Source organism: Pecten maximus, chromosome 10 (genome assembly GCF_902652985.1).
Source record: "Pecten maximus chromosome 10, xPecMax1.1, whole genome shotgun sequence".
In the NCBI taxonomy this organism is placed as follows: domain Eukaryota; kingdom Metazoa; phylum Mollusca; class Bivalvia; order Pectinida; family Pectinidae; genus Pecten; species Pecten maximus.
The window spans coordinates 15092118-15102586 of NC_047024.1; the positions used below are offsets into that span (position 1 = coordinate 15092118).

Consider the following 10469-nt stretch of genomic DNA (forward strand, 5'->3'; position numbering starts at 1 on the left):
GTACAAAAACACCCAACTTGACGGTGTAGCCGCTTGTATCGCTTAATTATGGGTATATCTTATTATTCAAAGGCCGAATTCTTCAATTCCTGAGGTTGATATCTAAGGTAATAGTCCCTTAGCCTTTGTTTTTTACATGAACAACAATATTGAAATACAAAATGGCATTTAATATTATAATAGAATACTGATACAAAATGAAAGGAAGGAATAAAAATATCCTTGTTCAGCAGTAACACACAAAACATGTACATATATGGGATTTAATACTTCAATGATGTCTTAAAACGTCAAACATCAGAGTTACTTCCCCTTGGTGACATTGTTGGGTCAAGAAAAAAAAACTATGTAAAATACATAACACAAAAAATATCACAGTAAATTCACCATTAACTGGTGTAGTATATAACAAGCATGAATGGATGACAAGGGTTTTCCCAGAATTAATCCTCCAGGGCCCAGTTGTTCAAAAGGTGATTAGCTTAATCACTTGATTAGTGAAAGTTTCATTTCTCATTTGTTGCAAAACCTGTGAGTATATCATCTTTAAATTATGCCAATTGGAAGAGAATTAAGAATTACAGAATTTCATAAAGTTTTGACAAGCTAGTCCTACCAGAAAGTATTATATCAGGATTTGAAAAATGTTGTTCAAATTTGATTAGCTTTAATCATCTTTTGAACAACTGGGCCCAGGAGGGTTGTAAGGCATATTTTCAGAAGTCAACGAACTACCTCGGCAAATAAATACAATGATCGGATAAACAGGAAATTGTACATCTGGACTAAACCCGCCACTCGATTAATATTGATGCCTCTCCCACTTGTACAATAAATTATATAGGAATAATACATATAAAATATTTATATAATTAGATTACTGTAATAAAAATCATTATAGATAATATTATCTCGTCGCCTTTGCTGGTGGTCAAACTTAGAACCTCTGACTTTCTAGAATAACGCTCAACTGAATGCTTCCTAACCGAGTCGGTAGGAAACAGTCGGTATTTGTGAGTTTTAAAACTTTTTATCACAGACTTTAAATTAATCAGCAGTAGTGTATTCCATATATTTTTTCAAAATCTAGTGCAAATATTTCTTCCATTCCATACAAATCCACACCAGCCTGACACAGGCTACCAAGCAGAGTTTACATTTGGCTTCACAAAATATTTTAACCATTCAAGGTTTTTTGGTCGTAAAATGTTTTCTGAGCTAGTACTAGTCTTTGAGAGCCAGAAATTTATAAAACATTTGTACACCTCTATACCATAAACAGCATCAGTTATATCAGAGATGTGAGGTTGGCACTGTCGTCAACGGAATCGAGCACTAACATGTCATTTCTTCCATGTTAAAAACAACTGCATTTAAAAATCATAAAATTTAATCAAAATGTAAGATGGGGTGTATGTAATAAGGACATTTTCACTTTCAATAACATGAGTACTATACATTCAATGTATATCAGTTTTAATCTTAAGATATCACAGATAAAATTCATAATCAGTTATAGATATTTAACTAGTCTTTGGTTCAAAATGTTCTCTTTGATTGCACAAAAGCGCAACTTTTCTTATTAATTCCTTTTTTTCTCTCAAAAAATAAATAAATAAATATGCTAACATGTACATAATTTAATATGTCATAACTATCTACTGCTCAATATTAGAATAAAAATGTCTGTATTTCTTCTTGACTTAAATCTTACCGACTGAAAAAATTGTTTGAATCATGATTTTGTAAATAGGTGAAAGTTCAGATTTGTAAAAATTATTTACTGTGAAATAATTCAAACATAAAACATTCTTGGAACCAAAAAAATAACAGTGTAGAAAAAAAATAAAATAAATACAAACCAAATGATTATCACAACTATTGTAATATGGGACCAATCCGAAAATCATATACCGCTAATACTGTTGATATGTTTGTAGAATTTGTATTAAATTTAAGAATTTAGAATTCAAAAATAAGCAATATATATTAATTTATTTGATACTGTCCATTCAGCAGTGGACGGAGGAATGAATTTAATATTTCCCTTCTCAGATGGACCTGATGAAAGATTTTAACAAATATAATTTAATTAAGACCACAATTGATATAATATTCACATATCCAACTTATCATCTGAACACATGAGTTATCAGCTCCGGGGAATCAAATGGTTTGTTGGACTGTCGTCGTTCTTCTATACGTGGAACTTTGGCCCAGTCAAACGTGGTATAGACGATCAGGGATTTCTTCATGCGCCGAGCAGTGATAGCTTCTTCTTCTGTCTCAAAGGGAGGACTGGAAAAAAATAGGACAAAATGTGTTAATTGTCACAAAGAGAGGACTGGAAAAAAACAGGACAAAATGTGTTAAGCAATCTATTCATTTTAAACATCAGCTACAGCAAAATTTGTCTGAATTTTCTGAAAAAAACTGATAACAAACTGCCACTGACAAAATCCAAGATGGCCACCTGTCTACCATCTTGTTTTTCCAATCAGTCTCAAAATCAAAAATTACACAGCAAGGGACCGAAGGGAAACTTTGTACAGTGTAGGAAACAGTACTTCTAAGGAATTTTAATGACAAACTTTTTTTTTAAATTGTCGAAATCCAAGATGGCTGCCAATTTAATTATGCCAATTAATTTTCTTATCGTCAACAAGCACAACTGAAAACAAATGGGGAATGTTACCATGGTAACCTACACACAGAATTTTATAAAAATCCAGCTTCCAGTACTTTTCCTGAAATGGATGATGGAACTGATGAAAGATGATTTCAACAGCTCAACATTTGATGATTGTGGACTAAGGTGGCCTGGGCTTAAAAGATTGGCAGGAAAGTTTTTATTACTGATTCTTAGTATTTTGTATCATTACTGAAAATCAATTCTGTGACAATCAAGACATCATTCAATGATGATTTTTGTTGTTAACAGACCCTGTGGTTTAGAATTGTTCACAGCCAGTTTATTATATAAATCACAATAGCTTATCTATTGATATCTTATAAATAAAAGTTGCATTGTTTAAAATTATAAAATACTTACTTATCTCTCATGAAACTGTTCCCAATCAGCTTAGAGTCTGAAAAGACAATTCAAAATTCATATTTATGCCCCATTTAAATTAGTCATCAAGATTAAGAGTTTAAACAAACATAATATATATTACCATGCTTTTATTACACAACTCTTTGAAGTTTAATACTTGAATTTAACATCCTTCAGAATAATTGTTTGAAAAATTATTGGGGAAAAAAACATATTTCCTGCAGGGACTTGGCATATTAAATCCCTAAACCCCTGTCCATGAATACAGTTTTACAATATAAAGACCAATTGTTTGAGTCCTGTGATTTTCCCCCAATAATAGCACTCTGGGAATTTGGTACATGCATTTAAAGTGATTGCAAAACTGTATATAAAATAGCAAATAAACAAAATGAAAATTATGCATGGATTTAACACAATCATTTATTGGTTAATGCCACAGGGGCTTGGCACGATTTTCCAAATGATAGTCTATATATATATGTATATAGTAAATACATATATATATAGACTATCATTTGGAAAATCGTGCCAAGCCCCTGTGGTTAATGCTGTATTTATTCTTCATACATGTTGAATGATTGAATTAATATTACCAAGATTAAAACAGTTGATCATCATTTCTAAAAACTAATCTTTAAAGGGAAATAACTACTTCACCACAAATTATTCCTTTAAAAATGAAAAGGGGAAGTAACTCATGTAAAAACATTATCTCCCTTTAATTTGTTAATACTGGGTCCTGCGGGGCACGTGAAAAAACCACCAGTGCTGGTTCCTCCATTATTAAATCTGAAGCCGTAGTGATTCCTGATCAAGGATTTGTCAAAAAAAAAAAAAAAATGAAAATGAAAATTGGAAACTACAGCTATTGAAACAAAATGAACATTTACAGTTTCCAGTTGTTGGAACATAATGAACATTTACTACAGGACAAACACATTTCTGAATCTGGTGATAAAAATATTCTTCGTGACAATTCCTTGAGATTGAACAAGTTTGACTTTACCTGTAGAACTCCTGCTCCGCTGATTATTTTCCGCGGGATAATATATAGATGGTGGTCCTTCTGACCGCCTCCCAAAGGCAACTGTGTCTCGGATTTTCTCTTTATCCTGGTCATATATTCTATTGGACAGCTCCCGTTCAGATTTACCAACCTCTGATAAAAACAAATATTAATGTTCAGCCATTGCATATAGATAAAATATTTCCTTGCTTATTTTCAGCTGAAATTGATACTTTATCTGAAACTTCAAATGCATGCTGAACGACAACACAGAGAGATTTCTAGGGTTTGTGACATAAAAATTTTCCAAAGAATTATTGAATTTCATTTCAAAAGCCTAATGGAGGCAGAGAAAGAAGGGAGATAATTTTGAGAGATAAAGTGTTAGAGTGACCTACCTTGTCTGTCGAGAAGGGTAACAGAGGGCACTGACTGGATGACAAAAAGGCGATAGTCCTGTTCCTGAGCGATGGGATTGTTGAACAAATCTGTAAATCATACAGGAACTAACTTTATTATATATACAGTGTTTATATATATATGTGTGGTTGACAATTTCTGTAATGTCTTCATGTAATGTCTTCAAGTAATGTCACAAGTAATTCTTTATACAACTGAGCTGTTTCAGAGTTTGGTTGTGAAGTCATCCCTATTTGAAGCAAACCATTAACAACGAAAAAAAAAAAAAAAAAAAAAAATTGAAAAGTCATAATACATCCTTTTGGACCTGAGTACGGCAACTTGCTCAAGTTAGATTGCATGTGGCTCACGATCGACAACATAAATCCATGTAGCCTAATTGCTGATAGATATACAATTTCAAGGAATTATACATCTAATTAACTATTTATTTCTTTGATTATTTGTTCGATATTTACTTACTACATGCTTTATATATATATATATAAGTATTAAATGATAGTCCTACTGTTGAGTGAAACAATTACAAATCTCGCTTCACATTCATGACATCCATGCATCTGACCGACAAAGGCTTGTACCTGCGTATAGTGCGCAGTGGATTTTTTCACTTGTCAAATTTTGAAAAAACAATGTGCACTATAAGCGAATATTTACGGTAACCCCTTTTTGTTTAGGAAGACTCAACTCCTTATATTAACACTGTTTTTAAAGTAACTGAGAAGTTTGCCCTGTAGAAATCTCTTAAAATGAGTATATAATAGTCTACCATATTAACACTGATAATTTGACATGATAGGATATCTATTAGACCCTACTCAGTGTGTGGAGAGACTGCATCCTCGTGAACTCCCGGACAACTCGTTCAAGCTTCGTGAGCTGATTGTTCTGCAGCATGAGGACTTTGAGACAGGTGAGGTGTCGTAAGGCGCCGCTGATCTCGATTAGTTCGTTGTTCTGTAAATGAAGCTCCTCGATCATATAGTTCTGTTGAAGGCAGCTGAGTCTCCGTAACTAAAGCAACACAAATAAAAAGCTGATCATATGCAATATTCTCACTATGGTTTCGAACAAGTTATGGTTGTATTATTAAGTATTTATATTTTCAACAGCGAAAAAAAGCTGGTTAACAAATGAAGAGTACTGCAGTTAGCAGGTTTTTGTCAGCAACCAGCTTTTGATGAGAGAGCACTGATATTTATTTCATATACAAGATTTACAAGCTTTCCATTCCTTATCACTAAGGGGTCTGTTAGAGCGCCAGCCACATCTCATATAAAAATCTAAGGTAAGTGGCTTGATGCTTCCTTTTCATGTCTTTTAGAATTTCTCTGGAAGGTTGGGGAAACAAGTTGGTCTGTGTTAACTGTCCTGGTTGTGTCCATGGGCAAAACACTTCACCCTAATTTTTCTGGGTGGCATGCAACAGGCCTCCTGTATGTTGTTTAGTGAGGTAGTCACCAACTACTACATACAAGGGGGCCCCACCTCAAAATGACCCAGGCTGTTCACAAAGCGATAAATCCAAAAAAAAAAAAAAAAATAAAAAATAGTCCTAGCTTTTAGAAATCACAAAGATGTATCACTCTGTCAGGAAAGACTTGAAACTGTATTTATCGTTTACAAAACCTGGTAATCAAACTCACAGACAGTGAGACATAAATTACCTAACCATACATCATCCAAATCAATTATCAATACACTTATCAGAAGAAATTTCTGAAAAGTTGATTTAATTCATTCAATTTTTTGCCGTGTGTTAATCATTTTGAGGCAGAGTTATCTTGTAGTAGCTTGTGGCTACCTCAGGATATCTACCATAATGTGTTAGATTGCATAATCATACTTACTTTGTTTCCGTTCAGCCATAGTATCCGAAGGTATGCAAAGCGTGACAGGTCAGTAACATGTGTGAGGCTCCTAAGGGGAGATAATCATACGTCATGACAATAACAATTTTATTTCAATATTTAATATATTAACCATTTCTATATTCTGATACAGATTTTTTTTATATATTTTGATAAAGTGGGGTTTTGTTATATAAAACTTTGAAATCATGTTTTTAAAAATAAAACATTCACTTACCGAAGTACCCAAGTTTCATTTCTTATTTTGAGTCATTGAAAGTGCTGTTTCTGACAATAACTTACATTAAATTAAGTGTTATTTTTTTTCAAATATAAGAAAATCCATTTGATCCTTGTTTTGAAGTACCTCCATCAAATGGATAAGAAAATACGAAACACAATGTGGAGAGCTTCTATTAAAACTAATCTTTGAGGAAAAAAATTCTCTCGTAGCCACCTACTTGTCTGCAAGGTATAGTTGATCAACATCCTTGTTTTTCTTAATTCCTCTTTGTTTCAGCAGCTGGGATATCGTCTGTAGAATTTGAATTATAACATGGAAATTAAAACCATACATTCATTGATTCTATTGGAGATATACATACTGTAGATCAGCAGTATCCTACTATATATTTTACATAGTTTTGTCTTGTCTTCTATATACCAGTTATCCCCCCCACCTCCCTTCATAAACATTGTCCCTGCATTCTGATTTCACTTTTCCAACAACCTGTGTTATCCGACTAAATGATTTTTCCCTTTTGGTGTCAGTAAAGACAGGTTTTTAGCGACAGGTATAACTACTATTTATACCTAAACTCAGATTCTACTTTAAATAACGTAACACAATTTATTTACAAGCCATACATAAATGATATAGACACTAGGAAATAATGAAAACTCTGCCGTGTAGTGTTTTTGTGAGCTAAGACTTACCTGTAACAAAAATAACACCTGTAATATACCCGGTACCTGGGGTATCACTATTGTGTCTATACCACATGTATAGAATATTTTGTTCTTTGAACCTATTTTTATCACAAACAATTAGTTCTAACAAAACACCAAATGTCTTTAAAATGGCCAGAAATTGAAAACTTTAATTCCTGTTGGTGTGATCCATCGATCCTTACTGTAAATCATTGTAATTTATTATCAAACTTTTTGAACTAGGTTAAAGAAAATAAAAAAAAATTCTTTCTGTTGAGGCTGGCAGGCGACCACATTTGGAAAATGATTTATAAACACGCATTTGATATTATTCTCCATGAATTTTTCACTTTTGACATTACTGAACCATAGGAATTGTTTAATTTTGAACAAGCACAGCTTAATTTTACCCATTTTTGATAAAAGGTTTTTCTTAATTTTACATCAAACATTGTAGAAATATTACGCTTTTTTTTTATAATTTCAACACAACTAAACCAAACTTAGGTTAATTATGATCACACCTTTTAAAAGATTAAAACAAAACAAAAGTGAACACATTCAAAATCTTCCCACATTTAACTCAAAATTAATTAAGCCAGTAAAAATCAGTTGTTATAATCAGCCATGTTTTAGGTAATGCTTCTGTTTCTAATTTTATAATGATATAAACTCACAACAGCAATACACACTGATCATGTCCAACTTTTAAACAGTGGGTCTTATTTTGAGTAACCCTCACACTTGTCCATCATTTATTATTTTAAGATTTTTTCTTCTTCTTTTAATTGTCATGGAAACGTTACAATTATATATCTAGACATATCATTTCACCAAAATCCAGCATTAACACTCTATCTATATATATACATGTACATACAAATCACATTTGATTTGCCTTACACAAGCTGTACAACCACCACCAACATATATAAAACCATGTAACATCTTACATATTGGATTATTTTCTGGCTGTATGCATAACTTATTAACTGAAGGAATAAGAAAATGTGAAATGGTTAATACATAAAATCTTGTTTACTATAAAAATACAAAGAACTTATAACAAAGTATTGAAGAAGTCTTCTCTCAGCATTGAATATTCTGGTGCTTCCGGGAATCCCACACAGAAAATTCAAGACTTTGTATCAGACCCTGCTACCAGTAAGATTGTTTGACTATGAGCTTGAAATGTCACAGACATGATTATGTTTTGAAGAACTTTTACTTCAGATAACACAACTTAAATTTGTTGTAGTTTTATTCATTTGACAACTTAAGTGATTGAATTTGAACAACTAGCCTAATCTTGACGAAGAAGCGCGTACATATATAATAAAATCGTTACATCTTAACTCCAAATAACAAAACAGCTTGCATGCACACATACTGTACTGAAAATATGGCTGAATTTAATGTGTACATGTAGATCTAGATCCATATATATAACGGCCAACTCAAATCGATAAATCAATAGCATGCAATGTTAAAATCAAATATTTGATAACAATGACAGATTTCACGTCCATGCATATTGCTAGAATGTTTATACAAGAAATGCTTAAACGTAAACAATTTTAAAGTTTACCTCGTCCGATGACGGTCCGTCGTCGGGGTCGGCCATCTTGCTCGTTGCTAAAATAACAAAAGTAAAGCTAGCATAATACGAAAATAATCAGATGCCCAAAATGTTGATGCTGTATTTTCGGTATGTGTTATTTCATTTTGTCTATAAAATGAACTCCGATATTTTAAAGCTCATAAAGGTTACAGAAAAAACGATATTTCTACTTTAAAATTAATATTAGATTACTGATCGCGGAGCGTCGTTTTTATAAAGCTCTGTTAGCTTGATACGAATATGTAAATAATACGAGATCGTAGCCTTGTACAAAATGTACCATCTTGAAGAGACCTTCAAAGTTACTCACACACACACACAAATTACAAGTTGAAGATCTGATCGTATTGGATATTTTAGACATTATTTAAATATTTGCTCCACATACTTTTTATCGAACTCTCACCAAAATGGTAAAATTATGTCATTGTAGAGTAAAAAAAAAGAATAAATTTGAATTTTATGCAATTATGGTGTTATTATAGAATGCACTTGGACCGTCTCTGTCGAGGAAGTTTACTATGGGCGTTCCCCTTCAGTTCCTAACCAGTAATTACAACTGACTTGGTATTAAAATTACAGAATTATTGTTTTTAATTCCGAAAACATTAATTTTGACAAAATTGCAACATCCCCGTATTAAAAAGAAAAGAAAAATTCGAATATTTGATTTCAAAAAATAATTCTTGATATAAAAAAAATAGAAATAAATAGTAAAACGGCATCTATAATTGATATCAGGAAATATTCATTTATATCCAGCAGAATGGTTTATTGAAAATAGGCGTGAACTTTGTATCAAAAATTTGATTTATTTTTTAATCAAGAATTCGAATTCCTGGTATCACAAAATCGAATTACTGAAATAGTGAAATACTGAACAAATAATGAAGTGGCACCTAATAAATTGATGATATCGAAAAATAATAAAAAGGCCTATGAAATATTTTTTTTATAAAAAAGAATAGAATTCCTTATATGATTTTTTTTTTATAAAAGATTGTGAATACATAGTTAAACGGCGCCTCATAATGACCCAGAATGAACATATTAACCATGGCCCAACCCCATAGAACACTAAGTCTTGTTATAGACAAAAAAAGTGATCTACCAATTAAATATCAATTTAATTGATTTCCAAATGCAACACAGCATACAGAATAGCAAAATATTCATATATATATGGATTGCAAATTGAATGACAAGATGGCGGAGGACAAAACACAAGCAATATAATTACGGCACAAAATCAATAATGACTTTTGAAAACTTGTAACTGATGCATAACAAATTCAGCATTTACGTAATGCATGCCTATATATAGACATATGACGTCATGACAGTATGTCGTCATAATTTACACATACACTATTCAATAAGTAACTAATTTCTGAATATTGTGATCTTATTTCCCAAAACATCTTTAATTTAATTACTTACGAGAAGAATTTTTCTTTCTGCAGTTTCATATGGCAAAATTTACCCAATCTATTCAAAGTTTTAACACTTTTACTTGAAAACAATTCTATCAATTTATATGCATTTGGACGACAATAATAATACTTTTTGATGTATGTTTTACTT

General features: G+C 31.9%; 1 protein-coding gene across 1 annotated transcript; it reads right to left on the reverse strand.

The window, feature by feature from the left end:
- Nucleotides 1-219: 219 nt before the first annotated feature.
- On the reverse strand, nucleotides 220-8907 carry LOC117336826 (leucine-rich repeat-containing protein 72-like). Its single transcript, XM_033897484.1, has 8 exons — nucleotides 8853-8907; nucleotides 6796-6869; nucleotides 6335-6404; nucleotides 5303-5498; nucleotides 4463-4552; nucleotides 4065-4217; nucleotides 3053-3089; nucleotides 220-2298 (listed from the first exon to the last, which is right to left on the reverse strand). Exons 1-8 carry the CDS (start codon nucleotides 8886-8888, stop codon nucleotides 2133-2135), a joined length of 822 nt encoding a protein of 273 aa, XP_033753375.1. The 5' UTR covers nucleotides 8889-8907; the 3' UTR covers nucleotides 220-2132.
- Nucleotides 8908-10469: the final 1562 nt, after the last annotated feature.